This window comes from Mastigoproctus giganteus, chromosome 7 (genome assembly GCF_048544385.1).
Source record: "Mastigoproctus giganteus isolate SK-2022 chromosome 7, ASM4854438v1, whole genome shotgun sequence".
Classification (NCBI taxonomy): Eukaryota; Metazoa; Arthropoda; class Arachnida; order Uropygi; family Thelyphonidae; genus Mastigoproctus; species Mastigoproctus giganteus.
In genome coordinates, this window is record NC_143581.1 from 127,913,874 (window position 1) to 127,935,318 (window position 21,445).

Consider the following 21,445-nt stretch of genomic DNA (forward strand, 5'->3'; position numbering starts at 1 on the left):
CAACGTAAGCAGGGGTCGAGGTGTGGCGCTCACACCACATGGAGGAACACCACCCCTCTATGTTACCAGGCAGTACTAGGTGGTAGATGACTCTCATCAACCGGTGAAATACCACTGCTTTGCTTATTGGAGGCTTGAAGTGGTGGAACCCATGTTTAGTCTCTAGAGCTAAGTTCCAGCCAACCCTTCCCTCTCTCTTCCATCATTCAGTATGATTGATGACTTTTGAGGTTATGATGAATGTCGTGGCGAGATCCAATATTCCTTACATTTCGAGGGTACAGCTCTAAAACGGTATTCGCAGGCCGGCCGCTAGTTAGTACACCGGACCAAACCTATTGGTAACTCTCTAGGAGGCTTCCGGATCAGCTAGTGTATAATTTTGCTACCTCTACTCTGCCAGATAGTGACTGGAGGGAGTCCGAGTAGTGTGTATGCAGGGAGCATTGTCAAGGCCACGTTATGTCAAGGATCTGGGTATATTCTTACCACATGTACACCATATCCAAAAATTTCATTACTTCATACAGCATGTCCCACCCACTTTTTTTTACTATTGAATACACCATGAATTGTCAAACTAATAGAGCAAGCTTATCTGCGAAAAGATCTAAACCTCCCAAGGACTTGCTAATTCATTTCACAAATATACATGGTCTCAGTTCTAATCTCAACGATGTCCATTTCCACTTGCAGTCTTCCAAACCCCATGTACTTTTTCTGACAGAATCTCAGTTATCAGTTGATTCAACTACTGCTCATCTCAGATGTCCAAATTATTCGCTGTATGATTCCTTTCGCCTCAAAGGTGGTACTTGTGCATATGTCCGTTCTGATATTCCCTGTCAGAGACTTGGCAATTTGGAGTCTCCTCTCTTTGATCTTCTCTGGCTTAAAATCTCTCTACCTCATTGTTTCAAATTCATCTGTTGTCTCTACCGTTCTCCCAACTCCACTAATCACTTGGAGTTCTTTGACTTCCTCTCTTTGCAACTTGACTTTCTCCAGTCCAATTTTCCTAACAGTGAGGTAATTTTCCTTGGTGATTTTAATGTTCACAACTCCAGCTGGCTTCCATTTTCTAGTCACACCGACCCAGCAGGTTGAGATGCTGAGGCTTTTGCAATTACTAATGACCTAGCACAGATTATTCATTTACTTACCAGAATATCGGACAATCCTAATCATACAGCCAATACGCTTGATCTTTTTCTCACAAACAACCATTCTAAGTACACGGTCGAAGTGAGAGGTCATTTAGGCACTTCAGATCACAACTTGGTGATTGTCTCTTCTCTAATGGAACCTTTATCTCATGGCTATTCCCAACCTCGTATTGTTTGGCATTACAAGAATGCAAAATGGGATGACCTGCGAGACTTCTTTTCTTCTTTTCCTTGGTCGGATTACTGTGTGTCGGATTATTGACATCAGAAGTTTCAAAACTTCTGATGTCAATGTTTGCTCAGATCGTGTCAGTGAAATTATTCTTGCAGGAATGGAATCCTTTATCCCACACTCCACTTTAAAATCTCGTCCTTTATCTAAACCTTGGTTTTCCAATAAATGTGCTAAGGCTGTCCAAGAGAAGAATGTTGCATATTGTAATTGGCTTGTTTCTAATTCTTCAGTTTCATTTTCTGCCTACACCAAAGCTCGCAACAATTGTAAAGCAGTTATTAATCAGTCCAAACTAGAGTTTGAACATGCTAAGAGTAGAAAACTTGCCTCTTGCCCTAATGGTAGCCGAGCATTCTGGTCTCTTGCCAAAGCTATTGGCCGCAACTTTTGCCCATCTCTGCTCCCACCTCTGTCCAAACCAGATGGTTCTGTTGTCACTTCAGCCAAGGATAAAGCTGACCTGCTAGCATCCCATTTTTCTTCCAGCTCATGTATTAATGATCTTGGTAAAACACCTCCCACCATTCCTAACACGCTTCGTTCAATGCCTCCTGTGGTCTTCCGTCAAAAGGATATCAGAAGGATTTTGATGAATCTTGATGCTAAGAAAGCTCCAGGTCCTGATGGTATTTCTCCACTTGTTCTCAAAACCTGTACTCCTGAACTTACTCCTATTCTTTGTCGCCTTTTTTCACTTTCTTATTCCAAAGGTGTTTTTCCTGCTACTTGGAAATTTGCTCATATCCAGCCAGTTCCTAAAAAGGGTGACAAAACCCTCCCATCCAATTATCGTCCCATTGCAATTACTTCTACTCTTTCTAAAGTAATGGAGAAATTAATTAACCACCAACTCTTAAACTACCTAGAAACCTTCCATCTGATCAACGACCGCCAGTATGGATTCCGTCAGTGTCGATCCACTGGTGATATTCTGGCTTATGTTACCCATTTATGGAGTAATTCAGTGGAAAGGTTCGGTGAAACACAAGTAGTTGCTCTTGACATCTCAAAGGCTTTTGATCGTGTTTGGCATAAAGGTCTTCTAAACAAGCTTCCATCTTATGGTTTGCCAACTGTTTTTAGTAATTGGTTATCTAGTTTTCTCTCTGATCGCTCACTGAGGGTGATGGTAGATGGCTCTCTGTCTTCGAACTTCTCCACTAATGCCAGTGTCCCCCAAGGTTCAGTTCTTTCCCCCACTCTTTTCCTCTTGTATATCAATGACCTTCTTCCATTGACTGGAAATCCTATCCATAGTTTTGCCGATGATAGCACATTGCATTCCACTTTCCATTTTGAGAAACCTTGTCCTGCTCAATCAGCTTCAACTTCTCAAAAATCTGCTGCCAATTCCTTAAATGCCGATCTTCAGGTAATTCTCCAGTGGGGCAAAGACAACTTAGTTGATTTCAACCCTTCTAAAACTCAGTCTTGTCTTATATCTCGCAAAAAGAATGCTTCTGCTCCTATGGTTATCTTTAGTGACACTCCGATTTCTAGGCAAAATGATATATCTCTATTGGGGATTACCCTGACTTCTAATCTCTCTTGGCACAAGCACATTACAAATTTTGCTTCCTCTGCATCTAAAAAACTTGGTTTTCTCTTTCGCTGTCGGCATTACTTTTCTTCCAAACAGCTGCTCACTCTGTATAAATCGCAAATCTGCCCTGCCATGGAATATTGTTCCCACATCTGGAGTGGTGCCCCCAAAACCTCTCTCAGGCTTCTTGATTCCATTCAGAAGAGGGCAGTTAGGTTAATTAATGATTCATCTCTAACAGAGTCTCTCTCTCTCCACTCGCTTTCTCATAGATGCACTGTTTCTGCTGCATGCCTCTTCTACAGATACTTCCATGGGCACTGTTCTTCTGAATTGGCTTCTATAATTCCCGCTCTCTCTTTCAAAACAGTCCGAACGCGTGCCGCCACCAGCCAACATCCATTTACTGTCCAACTTCAAACCCACAGGACCAACTTTTCATCTTCCTCATTATTCATTCAACTGCCGTTTTCTGGAACAACCTTCCTTCATACGTATTTCCTGAAAATTACAATCTACAGAAGTTCAAGTCCAATGTTAACAAATATCTTCTTTCGTCTTCTCAACACCCAACCCAAGCACGGTACTAAGTACTATAGGTTCTAATACCTCTCATGTTTGGGGTTCTCATAAAAAAAAAAAAAAAAAACATACAGTTTACCCAACAGCTAACCACCTCATCCTACCTTGACTGCGAAGTCAAGGTAGGATGAGGTGGTTTACCCATGTTTAAGAAAAAAATTTCTCAGGGATCAAAAAATATTTAGCAAGTAATTTGATTAGTAATTCTAAAATAAATATTGTAATGACAGTGTTGTCTTTTTTTTGCTTAAAATATCAAAAAAACAGAAGTCTTTTTTATGTCGCATTTATGTGGCCGATTCGTTTACTTTACTTCTTGAGAAGCCATGTTGGCCACATACATGTGACCCTATTATGGCATACATATGAAGGTCGTTTGTGATTAGTTTTATTATTATTATTAATATCAATTTATTTCCAAAGAAATATTGAACGGATGGCGAGCACTGCAATAAAACCACGGCCTGTCATTGATCTACAAGATGCAGTCCTGGCAACATGATAGAGCATACCTCCTGCAATGTTCAGAGGCTTTATAGAATCTATGCCTCACCATGTGGCAGTGATATTGGTGACAAGAGGATATGTACTCACTATTAAGTAGGTGATCATGATGGTTTGACTAGGCAATATACATATATAAGCTTATTTGAAGAGCCTGGATGCAGCTTTTAAAATCATACTTAACCCTACCAGGTACAAAACCAAAACAGTTTACAGGCCTCAAGGCTTTGTTTTTGGATGATACCTAATCCAATTGGAGCCTCCTACCCGCATGATGGGATGCAGCTCCAATTGATAGAGATACCGGGTAATGCATACCAGTCTTGAAATAAAAACAGTAGTTGCCTGAATCAAAGAATGTAGTTCTTTGATCCAGGCAACAAACTGACTCTCCCCCCCCTTTGGCTGGACTTTGATATCCCAGTGCTTACTCTTTGCCTGACTGTCCCACTCACACAAAATGCAAGGCATTTTTGTGTAGCTAGATTGCTTTCCAAGTAACATGCCTATCACTTTAAAATCAGCACAGATCAAACAACCAACTATGTTGTTCATACTTAATATTTGTCAACAGCTGCTTCATGTTCTCATATGTTTCTTTCAAATGCACAGAGTGAGCTACTGGAATTGACCCATATTTATTTCCATTGTGGAGCAACACACCTTTGAGACTCCTTGATGAGTCAATAAAGAGTCTCCATTGTGTAGGATTGTAACTAATTCCTGAATAGTTCATTAAGCCGTTTACTTAATGTATTACTGCAAAAAACCATATATCATACTCAGAAAAGTAGGGGACTAGTTCTCGTTTTCTGTGTCTGTCCCATGAGAAAAATGCTCCACATGTTAGAAGATTTTTTAAAATAAGTTTAGAACCAAGGAGTTCTGCAGATTCCTTTGATAAATTTAAATCTCTTACCAGATCATTGAGTTGATGCTGTGAAAACAGTTGAGTGCTGGACTCAATGTCTCCAGGTGTATACACCTCAATTTCATCTTCATAAGCCTCACTTTCAGTATTCTCTGATGGTGCACTATGGCCATGGTTGCTGATGTGCCTAATAAATTCTTAAACCAACAACAACATTCTCTGCTGCTACATTCTCCAATATAAGTGGAGGGCGTGGAATCAGCAGGTCATCTTCATGTGAGACTGGTCTAATGGCAGCTGAAATATTAGAATACACAATGCCCTTCTTACCCTTTGCATTGTATCATTCTACATTAACTAAGCAAAAGTAACAGTTATCCCAGCGGTTTTGTTGTTTGCCACCAAATTATGGGAACTGCAAAGCCTTCTTTTTACCATTTTTTTACAATCGCAATGCTTCTATATAAGTATGGAAAATTTTATATGGGGTTCATTCTGGTCTTGGTCACTGAATTTCACTCCAAATAAACATAATACACATTTTTTACAACTTCTGTAATATCTTGTCTTTGCTTGAGGAAAACTGGCACAAATATAACAAAATAAGTTTGGATTGTTATTCAAACACTTGTGTGAAAACATTATACTCAATTTTCAGCACAAGGTTGCTGCATGGAACTCTCAAGGTCAAGAAACAAATAACTGAAGGCAGTGTTGCCACCATGCGAAGATTTAATTTACAAATTCCCAGCATTTACTTCTAACTGAATACATCTAATAATACAACTCATAACATCAACTTAAGTGATTTTTTAAAAAAATGGTATGAAAGAAAAAAATAAATAACATTTCTTAAAACGGCAAAAACCATGCAGAGTGGTGTGAATGGAGTACGTTGGATCCATGGGTGGTTGAGACATGCACCCTGGGAAAATTCAGCACTCAGCTGAATATATACTTTTGTGAGGAGGGAGTCAATAAGTGTTTATTTGCTTCTCCTTATGGGTTTCTTTTCCATTCTTCAATGGATACTGCTACCAAGTGCATGAGGTTGGTGGTTACGTCTGGTTACTATCATCAGTCGAGGAACTCTCTGACTATCCTACAGGTGTTCAGGATTGTGACTGTCTGAAATTCTTTGTACATCATGTTTTTTCTGCTAAGCTCTTATGTAGACTCTTTGGCACCATGCCAGTAGTTAATGTGTTGATCGGTTGATGTTTTGCCCCATCAGCCACATTTCTCTGACTTCCTGTCTTAGGTCTCTGTGCTTCTTGTATTGGTCCAAACTATGATCCCAAAGCAGTCCCAGTACTATGTTAGTACTGGGACTGCTTAGATGTGTATCGCTCAATTTTCCTGGCATTCAGCTTTGTTTTTAGCATGCTTCTCAGTCAGGCGGATCTTGAACTCTGTGTGTGTTCTAACTTTTGAGCCTGCATCCTCCCCAGACATTTTAGGGGAGGATGCAGGCTCATCTTATATGAATCTTACATTACATTTGTCTATCCATAGGTCTTACATTTCATTTGTCTATCCATAGGTCTTACATTTAATTTGTCTAAGCCAAATTAGATCCAAGTCAGTGCTGTCTTCGGTGACTTCGAGTAGCTTTTGGAGTATCTTTAGTTGCTACATAGAGTTTGATATCATTTGTGTATATCAGGGGAGGGAGGGAGGGTCCATGGTGGAGAGTAGCTTGAGTGCTAGACATAACTACAGTGGGTTCAGGGCACCTTCCCGTCTTCTGATGATGATCGTCCTTGCCGTGATGTTGGTGGTCCTCCTTTTCACCATTAGAATTAGTAGTAGTAGTAGTAGTGGCATGTGATGCAAGAAAGCAAGTGTATGAGCTTATGCAGCATCAGCCAAAAAAAAAAAAAAATCACACCATTCCCTCCAAATGCCTGTCCAGTTCCTCCTTAAATTTATTCAACCTATCAACTTCCACAACGACAGATGGAAGTTTGTTCCAGCAATTAATCACCCGCTGGCTAAAGGCAAATTTCCACACATCTATTCTACATCTGTCTTTTCTTAATTTGAATTTATGCCCCCTTAGGTTCGTAATCTGAACAAGTGGAAGGATCCCATCAGAATTCAGCGTTCTCAACCCATTCAAGACTATATACCTCAATCAGATCACCACGCAGGTGCCTAGTCTCCAGCCAATGCAGTTTGCAGAACATAAGCCTCTCTTGGTAAGAGGATCCCTTCATTCCTCTCACCAATCTTGTTGCCCTTCTCTGTACACGCTCAAGTAAATCTACAACCCTCCTAAAATGAGCCTTCCAGACCCTTACGCAGTACTCAAGGCGTGGCCTGACCATTGCCTTATACAGAGGGATAATCACCTCCTTATCCCTGCTAGCAAAATTCCTATATATCATTGACAAAACCTCATGACCTGCCCTGGCAGGTCATGGGGTTTTGTCAATGATATATAGGAATTTTGCTAGCATTGCTCAGAAAACTTCATATCTGACTGCACAATTACTCCTAGGACTTTTTCATTTTCTACCACCTTAAGTGTAGTACCACACAGTTGGTACGTTTCTCTGGGGTTACTTCTACCCATATGCAGTACTTTGCATTTCTCAAGGTTAAACTTCAGTTGCCACTTCGTACCCCATCTGCCCAAATTATCTAGATCCTGTTGCAGTAGCACACTGCCATTACTGTCATTAACAACCCTGCCAACCTTTGTGTCATCTGCAAACTTTGACATTAAGCCTGATATACCTTCATCAATATCATTCATAAATATACAAAACAATAGTGGACCTAACACCGAACCCTGTGAGACTCCACTAATAACATTAGTCCAAGAAGAGCAGCACCCATTGATTACCACCCTCTGTCTTCTCCCACTTAACCATCCTTTTATCCATTGTAGCAACTTACCCTTAATACCATTCTGCTCCAATTTGTACAATAGTCTTCCATGCGCAACAGTGTCAAAAGCTTTCCTGAAAGCCAAATATATGATATCAAAATTATTTTTTGCATCCAGTTCCTTTGTAACCACATCATAATATCCTATCAAATTTGTCAGACAAGACTTTCCCTTAACAAACCCATGCTGTGTCTGAATTATTGCTGCAGTCTTGTCTAGATAATCCTGCAATGCATCTTTAACCAGTAACTCCATTATTTTACCCGGAACAGAAGTAAAACTAACTGGTCTGTAATTACTCGTGTCACCCTTCGATCCCCCTTTGTGAATTGGGGATACATTTGCACATCTCCAGTCCGTGGGAACCTCCCCTGAGTCGAAGGATGCTCTCATAATTATGGCTAAGGGTTTGCTTAGTTGCTTTGCTGCCTCCTTTAATATAACTGGATAGATCCCATCCACCCCAGGTGCTTTTCTTATGTTTAACTTCAACAATTTCTCCTCCACTTTGCTTTCAGTTATTCCAAAATCATTAAGTATCCTGCTACAATTTGATAACCTTCTGCCATTTTCAAACCTTAATAATTGCTCATGTGTGAATGTAGATGCAAAATACTCATTCAGTTTGTTTGCTATCTGAGCAGGATCATCAACAGTCGAACCATCGATGTCAAGTGGACCAATCAGATTCATCCCCTTCCGTTTAGAGTTTATATAAGTAAAGAAATCCTTGCTGTTTTTCTTAGTATTTTTTGCCAAGGATTTCTCGTAATCTGCCTTCGCCTGCCTAACCTCCTTTGTCACCTGATTACAGACTTGCTTATATCTGCCATAGGCTTCTGAGTCGATTGATAATTTATATGCATCCCACGCATTTTTCTTCTCTATTACGAGTCTCATTAGTTCATTAGATAACCATTTAGGCCTAAACCTTGAACAATATTTCTTAATAGGTATGAAACTTTTAGTAGCTTCCACGATTAATTCCTTGAATTCTTCCCACTTAGAATTTACTGTTGGTAACATCGTCAGTTTATCACACTGTACAGAATTTAAAAACTGTCGGAGACCACTGTACTCACCTTTACAGAAGCAAAAACCCTTTTCTTTACCCCTGATAGTATTTAAATCTTTAAATAAATCCCACATCAGTACACTGTCATCACTGCCACCTAGTGGTTCCTTTATCTGCAAATTCTTAATACACGAATGATCACTGCTGATAACGCGATCAAGAGTATTACTTTCTCTGGTTGCCTCTCGAACATGCTGCTGCAGAAAACAATCATCCAATAAATCCACAAAAGTCTGACTAGTGTGTGAGTGACCAAACCACAAGTTCCAGTCAATATCTGGGAAGTTAAAACCCCCATTATAAGACATTCCAATTTACTAGCCCACTCTATTTCTCTGTACAATTGTTCATTGTACTCATTTGAGTCATTAGGCCTATAACACACTCCTACTCTTATTTTTGCTTTCGCAGTGCTTATGTCACACCAAACTGACTCAACAGTGCACTGTTCATCTATATCAAGTGGATGCGCTTCTTTTGATTGTATGTTTTTCTTAATTAACAGCATAACACCTCCTCCCTTTCTATCCTGTCTATCCTTTCTGTACACATTGTACTCCCCAAATTCCAGTTCAGCATTCCTTATATCTGTGTGACACCACGTCTCTGCTATCCCAACAATATCCACCTTTGATGTCGTGACCAACACTTCAAATTCATCAAATTTATTTACTATACTTCTAGCATTGGTATACATGCTCCTACTCCTATTCTTAGTTACCATAACACATCCCATATACCCACCTATTTCAGGATAACTGCCATCCATCCCTGAAACCCCCAACACCCCTCGCTCCAGGTCGCTACTTATTCTAATAGAAGTTGTGCAAGAATCACTTTCACCTCTGCCTACGGCTACTGTTAAACTATTAGTCCTTGTATCCCCCAAGCTATCAGTTTTCCGACCCACCTAACACTGCCTCGATAGCATCAGCAAATATTCTTGCACCCTTTCTATTTAAGTGTATCCCATCCCTATAGAAGCAGTCTCTCCTGTTAACAAGTACAGTCCAGGCTGAAAAAAATTCTACCCCTTGAGCCTTGCACATTCTTTCCAGGGCTGAATTGATCGACAAGGCTCTCATCATATACTCCCTTCTATCGTGTCTGGGCAGAATTGCAGACACTTTCAAATTCAACCGTAATTCTCGGCTTTTGTTCAACAGTGACCTGTACTTGTTAAGTAATTCTGCTGGTCTCCTACTCCTAATATCATTAGTGCCAACGTGTACAACTATATCACCTTTTGTGCCCTTAAAAGATGATATCCACTCTACAACGTCATCAACCTTTGCCCCTGGCAGACATACCCTGGTCCTGTTCCACCTATCCTTTTTACAAAGCATGTTTCCCGTTTCCCTGACAATAGTCACCAGCAACTACTAGTTCCTGTGGGACCAGCCCATTCTGCCTTGGTGGTTGCCGCTGTGTTGCGTGATGACCAAGTGCAAGCTCTGGCGTTGATGTGTGTAGCTGAGAGCCTGATGGGGCCCCTCAATTTAGATCTTTCGAGGGCATCCACCCTGTCCTTCAAACTCTCATATAGGCCCATAACAATGCTGAGTTGTCGCCTGATTTCCTTACATCGTGCACACACAAAGACATCCCCCATGGCAATGTCATGTTCCATTCAAGAGAGTTCGGCAAACATTTCACGTTGCACATTTTTTTAGGCTGTGATGCGTTGGAGAATCGCCCCCTTCAGTTCTCCCCCAAGTCACAGCACTCCTGCCACTTTGTGCCCGTTGCTTTGCTGCTCTAGTTTGGGGCATGATACTTTAAATTAATAAAATCAATAAATTAAATTAATTAAATGTCAATAGTACGCTATCTAATAGAAACAGTGAAGTGTATTACTCTATAAATTATACGTTAGAGCTACCTAACTACCTCAATTAAAAATTTGAATTCCCTACCACTATATACAAAAACAGTGGCTGCAAGATTCGAACGAATCTTGCAGCCAGCTGGACAGGTATTCCGAACGAATGGAGGGATGAAGTGGAAGGGGGTTTTTTTTTTTTTTTGGCTGATGCTGCATAAGCTTGTTTTGTTGCATCATATGCCTCTGCTAATCTACAAGTTGTTCACAATGGTCATTACTAACAGATTAGAAAGAATACTTGATGAGATTCAACCGAAAGAGCAAGCTGGCTTTAGGACAGCATTAGCATTAGTAAAGTCATTTGATGCAAGAAAGCAAGCTTATGCAGCATCAGCCAAAAAAAAAAATAAATAAATAAAAAATAACCACTTCCTCTTCACTCCTCTGTTCGTTCGATATATCTGTCCAGCTGAGCCTTAAACTTATTTAGGCTATCAACTTCCACGACTAGGGATGGAAGTCTGTTCCACCAACCAACCACCCATTGGCTAAAGGCAAATTTCCTCACGTCTATCCTACATCTGTCATTCCTCAATTTGAATTTATGCCCTCTCAGGTGATTATTCTGAGCAAGAGGAAGAATCCCATCAGCATTGAGCATGCTCAAACCATTCAAGGCTTTATACACCTCTATCAGATCACCTCGCTGGTGCCTAGTCTCCAGACACTGTAATTTGCAAAACTTGAGCCTTTCTTCGTAAGAGCACCCCTTTGTTCCATTCACTAATTTTGTTGCCCTTCTCTGTACTCGTTCCAGCAGCTCTACTTCCTTCTTGAAATGAGGCCTCCAGACCTTCTCAACTATGGATCACCTTCACGTAATATCACAGCTAATGGAGAAAGCAAATGAATATAAAACACCATTATGCCTGGCATTTGTGGATTATGAAAAGACATTTGACTCCATACAGCATAAGGCAATGTTTTGGGCACTGGAAAGACAAGGCATAGATACCCCACATATTATGATTTTGAAGAAAATATGTCCGAATGCTACCTTCTTTATTAGACTAGACAAAGACTGTAGGAAATTTAAAATCGAGAAAGGAGTTCAACAAGGAGACACAATATCTCCGAAGCTGTTTACTGCTGCCCTTGAGAAAGCTTTCAGAAGATTAGACTGGTCACAGAAAGGAGTCAATGTGAATGGAGAGTACCTAAACCATTTACGATTTGCAGATGACATTGTGGTCATAAGCCACGATCCCAAAGAATTAGAGGAAAATCTTAATCAGTTATGCACAGTTGGCAAGGATTTTGGACTAAAGATGAATATGGCTAAAACAAAAGTAATGATGAACAAGTATGGCACAGAAAGGGAAATAATGATTGAAGGAGCAGTAATTGAAAAGGTGTAGTCATATACTTATCTGCGACAAGTTATTAGCTGTAATAATGATAAATGGCTGGAAGTCAAGAGAAGAAGAAATTTTGGATGGATAGCATTCAGGAAATATAGTCACATACTGAAGAGCAATATCCCAGTTTTTCTGAAACGTAAAATAATGAACCAATGTATCTCCCCACCATGACTTATGGAAGTGAAACTTGGCCACTCACCAAAAGAATGGAAGATAAGCTGAGAACTACACAACAAAGAATGGAACGAATTATACTGGGAATCAGACTGTTAGATAAGAAGAGAAACATATGGATTAGGCAGCAAACTCAAGTAAAGGACATTCTTATCAAAACTAAAGAACTAAAATGGTCTTGGGCAGGACACACAGCTCGAAGACATGATGACATATGGACTAAGAAAATAACAGAATGGTACCCAAGAGGAGCTAGAAGAAAACCTGGAAGACAAAGGCGGAGATGGATAGATGAAATTCATGAGTTTGTGGGTGGTAAATGGATGGCCAGTGCTCAAAACAGAAGGAACTGGAAAGTTGCTGGAGAGGCCTTCATCCTGCAGTGTATTGAAAATGGCTGATGATGATGAATTAAAGAGATGAATAAGTCAAAAAGAGGTTTTGGGTATAATATAAGAAATCTCAAATAGTTTTTCCTGGAATATCCTAAACCACAAAACACATATGATGAGAGAAAGAATATTTTGTTTGTAAACAAAATATTAAATTTAACTTTAAAATTGGAACAAATTATACAATGACACCGATACAATTTTCGTCATAAGTTGATTGAAGATTAATTTGTAAAATGTGTTTTTCCCTTGATGTTATCTGCTATTTAATTTTAAAATGAAATGCACAAAGCATAAACCTTATGGGTTTTGGTAATTAACTATATAATATCAGTATAGATACACCATAGTTAATCTATAAATTTGAACTACATGTGTAATGTAAAAGGCATCATTTTAATAGTATCTCATATTGTGGGTGCCTTCACAACGAGATAGCTGGTGTTGCACTACTTCAAATAAACAATGTTATTTATTTTTAGAGGATACCACCACCTATACGATTGTTTCGAGGCTAGTGGGCTTCATCATCATTGGGGGGGCAGGTAACCTGGTAGTGCAAAATGCCACAGTTGCAAAGTTATATCCACAATATGAGAGATTTGAAAGGGTGTTGGTAATAATGTATTTGAAAATGAAATGCACAAGGCATAATCCGTATGGGTTTTGGTAATTAACTATATAATATCGGTGTAGATACACCATAGTTAAGCCATAAATTTGAACTACGTATGTAGTGTAAAATGCATCGTTTTAATAGTATCTCATATTGTTGGTGCCTTCATGAGATAGTGAAGGCACCCATATAGGTGGTGGAATCCTCTGAAAATAAATAACAGTAGTCTTCTCTCTACTATAGAAGCGTTATTTATTTGAAGTAGTGCAATACCAGCTATCTCATTGTGAAGGCACCCACAATATGAGATACTATTAAAATGATGCCTTTTACAGTGCATACGTAGTTCAAATTTATGGGTTAACTATGATGTATCCACACCCGATATTATATAGTTAATTACCAAAACCCATAAGGATTATGCCTTATGCATTTTGTTTTCAAATACATTATTACCAACACCCTTTCGCATCTCTCATATTGTGGATATAACTTCGCAACTGTGATGGTATGTTGCACCACCAGGGTACCTGCCCGCCCACTGATGATGAAGCCCACTAGTCTCGAAACGATAGTCTGGGTGGTGGTATCCTCTGAAAATAAATAACAGTAGTTTTCTTTACTAGAGAAGTGTTGTTTATTTGAAGTAGTGCAATACCAGCTATCTCATTGTGAAGGCGCCCACAATATGAGATAGTATTAAAACGATGCCTTTTACACTACATATGTAGTTCAAATTTATGGGTTAACTATGGTGTATCTACACCGATATTATATAGATACTGCTATTTAATGAATTACAAGAGCTTACATTTCATTTCCTGTAGTGTGTATGGAGAAAATATTTCATTTTATGTAATAATCTGATGTATTATAACTGGAAAAAAAAAAAAAAAAAAAAAAAGGAAAAACTTATTGGCAATTATAATGTCCTAAACAAGTTATTGTGATGTAAAAGTTATGAATAATTAATAAAGTCGTACTCTTTTGTATTTTACAAGGTGTGACTGTTAAATAACAAGATTGACCAACAATAAAATAAGTACAAATCTGAGTAACATAAGAGTTGTGTTCCGCAGAACTCTACGTAAGGCAAATTTTACATAAGTCGGAATTTCCCTAAATGCTTATGCAGCACTCACGACTATGCGGGCTGAATTTGATTGAAGCAAAAAAAAAGAAATGTTCACTGAACATGTAAATAGAATTATTTATTCAATTTTTTTATTTCATGCACAGGAAAAATTTCAAAAGTGTACAAAATTGCAAAAATTTCAAAATTAAAAAATTACAAAAAAGAGAGAGAGGAGACAGGTATAACGCAGCAAGTTTACCTTTCGAGCATCATTGCCAGAATTAACTCTCCAGCTGATAAACATGCTGCTGTGAAAGTTGAGGGCTGTGGAGATTTAGAATGGGTTTTTTCCAACACATCACAAAATTTTTCTGCTGCTGCAGATTGGCACTGGTGACTTCACCACATACTTTAATGTTTTGGAAACTAGCATGATGCTTGAACCTTTTAAACCACCTGTTGCTTGCCACGAACTTGGCTTGGGATTCACCATACTTATCCTTAATATCTTCATAAATACTTCTTGCTTTTGCTTGAATTGCCATTGGACCTGGGGCACTTGCTTCTGAATCTGATTTTCCATCCATATTATTAATAGCTTTGATATAGCACCTGAATGCTGTTTTGTGATCATTGTTGATCCTTTAACATGTTCTTTTATACACGCACTGTTTCTTAAAATAGTATTCACTATTGAAGCAGCGAGGCCTAATTCCATGAAATAGATGACAAATTTTGTCATGCTTCATATTTCTTAATTAATCATCTTCATTTCTAAATCAATTTTGTTTTGTTTCCTATCACCGCCAGCACTTCTACTTTCCGTTGGTCCCTTTCCCTTCACCAATGTAAATAGGAATGAAGAGAAGATTCTGAAAATTTATTTATGTTTTTTATATGATTGAAGATTTCAGTGAAGGGGAACTCTTTTCACCATAATAGTAGTAGTAGTAGTAGTGGCATGTGATGCAAGAAAGCAAATGTATGAGCTTATGCAGCATCAGCCAAAAAAAAAAATCACACCATTCCCTCCAAATGCCTGTCCAGTTCCTCCTTAAATTTATTCAACCTATCAACTTCCACAACGACAGATGGAAGTTTGTTCCAGCAATTAACCACCCGCTGGCTAAAGGAAAATTTCCGCACATCTATTCTACGTCTGTCTTTTCTTAATTTGAATTTATGCCCCCTTAGGTTCGTAATCTGAACAAGTGAAGGATCCCATCAGAATTCAGTGTGTTCAACCCATTCAAGGCCTTATATACCTAAATCAGATCACCGCGCAGGTGCCTAGTCTCCAGCCACTGCAATTTGCAGAACTTAAGCCTCTCTTGGTAAGAGGATCCCTTCATTCCCCTCACCAATCTTGTTGCCCTTCTCTGTACACGCTCAAGTAAATCTACAACCTTCCTAAAATGAGGCCTCCAGACCTGTACGCAGTACTCAAGGCGTGGCCTGACCATGCCTTATACAGAGGGATAATCACCTCCTTTTCCCTGCTAGCAAAATTCCTATATATCATTGACAAAACCCCATGACCTGCCATGATCTCCAGTCCGTGGGAACCTCCCCTGAGTCCAAGGATGCCTGGCAGCCTGTCTGCATTGCTCAGAAATCTTCATATCTGCCTGCACAATTACTCCCAGGTCTTTTTCATTTTCTACTACCTTAAGTGTAGTACCACACAGTTGGTACGTTTCTCTGGGGTTACTTCTACCCATATGTAGTACTTTGCATTTGTCAAGGTTAAACTTCAGTTGCCACTTCTTAGCCCATCTGCCCAAATTATCTAGATCCTGTTTCAGTAGCACACTGCCATTACTGTCATTAACAACCCTGCCAACCTTTGTATCATCTGCAAACTTCGACATTAAGCCTGATATACCTTCATCAATATCATTGATAAATATACAAAACAACAGTGACCTAACACCGAACCCTGTGGGACTCCACTAATAACATTAGTCCAAGAAGAGCAGCACCCATTGATTACCACCCTCTGTCTTCTAGCACTTAACCATCCTTTTATCCATTGTAGCAACCATCCTTTTATCCATTACCCTTAATACCATCCTTAACCATCCTTTTATCCATTACCCTTAATACCATTCTGCTCCAATTTGCACAATAGTCTTCCATGCGCAACAGTGTCAAAAGCTTTCCTGAAATCGAAATATATGATATCAAAATTATTTTTCGCATCCAGTTCCTTTGTAACCACATCATAATATCCTATCAAATTTGTCAGACAAGACTTTCCCTTAACAAACCCATGCTGTGTCTGAATTATTGCTGCAGTCTTGTCTAGATGATCCTGCAATGCATCTTTAACCAGTGACTCCATTATTTTACCCGGAACAGAAGTTAAACTAACTGGTCTGTAATTACTCGTGTCACCCTTCGATCCCCCTTTGTGAATTGGGGATACATTTGCACATCTCCAGTCCGTGGGAACCTCCCCTGAGTCCAAGGATGCTCTCATAATTATGGCTAAAGGTTTGCTGAGTTGCTTTGCCGCCTCCTTTAATATAACTGGATAGATCCCATCCACCCCAGGTGCTATTCTTACGTTTAACTTCAACAATTTCTCTTCCACTTTGCTCTCGGTTATTACAAAATCATTAAATATCTTGCTACAATTTGATAACCTTCTGCCGTTTTCAAACCTTAATAATTCCTCACGTGTGAATGTAGATGCAAAATACTCATTCAGTTTGTTTGCTATCTGAGCAGGATCATCAACAGTCGAACCATCGATGTCAAGTGGACCAATCAGATTCATCCCCTTCCTTTTAGAGTTTATATAAGTAAAGAAATCCTTGCTGTTTTTCTTAGAATCTTTTGCCAAGGATTTCTCGTAATCTGCCTTCGCCTGCCTAACCTCCTTTGTGACCTGATTACAGACTAGCTTATATCTGCCATAGGCTTCTGAGTCGCTTGATAATTTATATGCATCCCATGCATTTTTCTTCTCTGTTACAAGTCTCATTAGTTCATTTGACAACCATTTAGGCCTAAACCTTGAACAATATTTCTTAATAGGTATGAACCTTTTAGTAGCTTCCACGATTAATTCCTTGAATGCTTCCCACTTAGAATTTACTGTTGGTAACATCGTCAGTACATCCCACTGTACAGAATTTAAAAACTGTCGGAGACCACTGTACTCGCCTTTACGGAAGCAAAAACCCTTTCCTTTACCCCTGATAGTAGTTAAATCTTTAAGTAAATCCCACATCAGTACACTGTCATCACTGCCACCTAGTGGTTCTTTTATCTGCAAATTCCTAATACATGAATGATCACTGTTGATAACCAGATCAAGAGTATTACTTTCTCTGGTTGCCTCTCGAACATGCTGCTGCAGAAAACAATCATCCAATAAATCCAGAAAAGTCTGACTAGTGTGTGAGTGCCCAACCCACAAGTTCCAGTCAATATCTGGGAAGTTAAAATCCCCCATTATAAGACATTCCGATTTACTAGACCACTCTATTTCTCTGTACAATTGTTCATTGTACTCATTTGAGTCATTAGGCCTATAACACACTCCTACTCTTATTTTTGCTTTCGCAGTGCTTATGTCACACCAAACTGACTCAACAATGCACTGTTCATCTATATCAACTGGATGCACTTCTTTTGATGTTATGTTTTTCTTTATTAACAGCATAACACCTCCTCCCTTCCTATCCTGTCTATCCTTTCTGTACACATTGTACTCCCCAAATTCCAGTTCAGCATTCCTTATATCTGTGTGACACCACGTCTCTGCTATCCCAATAATATCCGCCTTTGACGTCTTGACCAACACTTCAAATTCATCAAATTCATTTACTATACTTCTAGCATTGGTATACATTCAAGTATACATGCACCTATTCTTATTCTTAATTACTCTAACACATCCCATATACCCACCTGTTTCACGATGACTGCCATCCGTCCCTGAAACCCACACCCCTTGCTCCAGGTCGCTACTTATTCTAATAGAAGTTTTGCAGGAATCACCTTCACCTCTTCTTCTTCATAATACCATAACGTAAAAACCCACAGAATTCCAGTTATCGGTATTATCACAAATACAGTAAGATCGAGTTTACTACCCATTTATAATAGATTTCGCTAACAGAAAAGCCCAATAAAATGGAAAGTGCAAATTGCTTCTATTGTTTTATAGTAGTGATCCCCAGAAATGTGCTTTGGAAAAATATCACAAAGACATTCAAAATCGATTCTTATAATATGATAACAATGAAAGTGTAGTGCAAATTCCATTATAAAAATGAACTTTTAGAGTGATAAATAGCTTAGTTATATATCGAAACAACTTCCGAAGTCTTGGAATGAATTACCAAAAAAAAATGTGTTATTGGGTTCACATTACGATATTTTCACAATACCTCTATTTATTCCTACGGGATGCAAAATATGTTTCCATGATTTTTTTAAGTTTGCACCGGCCAGCAAAAATTTCCGTGAAGTTGAATTTCCGTAAATCGAAATAATAAGCCAGGAAGTGCCTGTATAGTGAAATATTTATTTCACTATACAGTTATATAGTGAAATAAATATAGTTAAATGATATAGTTAAATGACTAGTCATTTAACTATATAGTTAAATGACTGGAGTTTAATGACCTGTATAGTTAAATGACTGGAGCAAATGGGAGCTGAACATGTGAGACAGTATCAGCTAACTGATTGCTATCTATACAAGCAAATTAGTGAAAGTACTAGGAACAAGAATATCCTGGACTTGATCATTAAACACAATCCTGATAATATTACAGATTTGATATTACAAAAGCCCCAGTGGGGAATAATCTAGAGTGCTAAAGTGGATAATGATGAGTGAGGTCTCAGTTTTTAAATGAAAGAGCTGGGAGTTTAATTGCAGTGATGAGAAGTATTAAATTCTCAGATGTTGCATCACTTCTATCACCTGGCAAGAAAGAAAGAGAATGTGGAAATGGGGGGGGGAAGAGAATTCTGCATGAATTATGGAATAACTTTAGAACTGCCATAATGTCACAGTCCACATATGATTATATACAAAGTATGGCTATTAAATAACGAGACTCTTGCGATAAAATAAATATATTAATATATTTTGTACCTTACAAGTTATCCCTTCAAAATAATTGCCTTCAGTTTTCACACATACTGTTCCATACATTTCATCCAAGAACAGAAACATTCATGGAAATTGTCTTCTAAGCCCTTTTCACTCTTCAGTCTTTTTTTTTCCTGAATGTCTTCTAATGGACTGAAAATGGTTTCCCTTAACTGCGCTTTTCAGTTTAAGGAAGAGAAAATAGCCGAAAGGGCTAGGTCTGGCATGTAGGGTCCATTTTCACCCTGTTCACCAGTTTCTGGTGAACAGGAAGCACATTATATTCACTGTCTTGATGAAACATCCAACCATCTTTCCACAATCCAGGTATCTTTCTTTGAATTTTTTCATGCAGCCTTATCAGAACTTCAGTGTAGTATGTTTGATTGAGTCTGATTTGGTAGAATGTATACAGCAATAACAATTCCATTAACGTTGAAAAAAAGCAAGAAGCAAGGTTTTCATTTTTGATTTTGGTTGTAGGTTCATTTTGATTGCAGTACATAAAAATGTGTTGCTAATTGATGATCACTAATGCTTTTGTGTTAATTTTTAAATTTCAGTTATTCAAGAAGTGTGGCAGGCCCAGATTACAGAAGAGAAACCTAAAATTAACCTTTGATGCTTCAATTTCAAAGTTTCATGAAAAGCAGAAACGTACAGGGAGCAATACAGCCAGAATTCATATAATGAAAAAGAATATTGAACAAACAAAAGAATTGTGGATTAAGTTGCCTTATTTTATGTGCCATTATGTGAATTCTTCCAGGTTAAATACCACTGCAACTAGCTTGTGTGCATATAGTCGTTATAATTGCACGTTAGTATTTTATTTAATTTTATACTACTACTACTACTCTGAATTATGTTTCATTATATTTTTATATTTTAATGAAAATTTCTCCTGATATTTTAATGATTATACTTCTTTCATCATGCGGCCTTTTTGTGGCCAAAGTAATGGAGTGAAATTCTGTACAACAAATTTCTCAGAAGAACACAAATCATTCAGTGTACTCAAATTTTATTTTTAATAATAGCACTCAAAATCATTTTAAATGAACATTATTTGCTCAATTAGGTTCTACTACACTTTTGTATCAAACAGAAATGATAATTTCTGCAATTCTGTTAAATATTCTTTAAATTCAGTAATAAATAAAACAACATATATACTACAAAATAAAAACATTGTGACCAAAAACCTAATGTGTACTAGGGACACTTTAACCCATTTAGCAGCCTCAACCTACCTAGGCATACTTTCTGGCAACTTCCAGTAGGTGTTGGCAGTATTTTACTTCATTCCTCCTGTAAAGCAGTTGTCAGAGCAAGTTTGACAAAATGCTGGTTTGGTCCACACTACATTTCATTGCTGGTAAAGTCTTGGTTCTGAGACAGCCTGACTGACACTTTATTGTCCACCATCCACAAATCCTGTAAGACATGGGGACATTATCATTTCCAATGCCAAAAAACTTCCACTTGGTGTTGGCTTGTTTTCATAGAACTGCCACAGTTTAAATAGTTTATAATTGTCTGGAAGTCCAAGTAGGTCATGGACTTCATATTTTCAGGATCCACTCATCCTGAACCATGTTAAACAGCCTCAACTATCAGCCCACCTCTACTAAACTTCATTCTTGAGTTGTTGAGATGGTACACCCCAGCTGGAAGTACTCTCTGGGCAGTGTCCACACCCAGCAAGTCTGTTAGAATAAAATATTCTGTTTTGAGCTTTTTGACTTCACAGTAGTCCATGACCATTCAGAACAATGCTATACTGCTGCCATTTATTGGTGACTGTGATATTGGGCTTTGTTTAATATGTCAGGAATCAATATCTGCTGTCAAAGAATACAATTTGAAAAAACATTATGACACAAAACATGCAACCAAGTTCGTCACTCTCCAGGGTCAGGTCCAGACAAACTGAACCTTCTCAAAAAATCAT

General features: G+C 38.5%; 1 protein-coding gene across 1 annotated transcript in view; it reads left to right on the top strand.

Annotated features, from left to right (window-relative positions):
• The window catches only part of LOC150083189 (glypican-6-like), a 303,750-nt gene that overhangs the window by 170,162 nt on the left and 112,143 nt on the right, over positions 1-21,445 (top strand). The window contains exon 7 of the mRNA XM_090378424.1: positions 20,055-20,311. Within this exon, the coding sequence (XP_090234550.1) occupies positions 20,055-20,311 (257 nt within the window). The remainder of the gene's footprint in view (positions 1-20,054; positions 20,312-21,445) is intronic.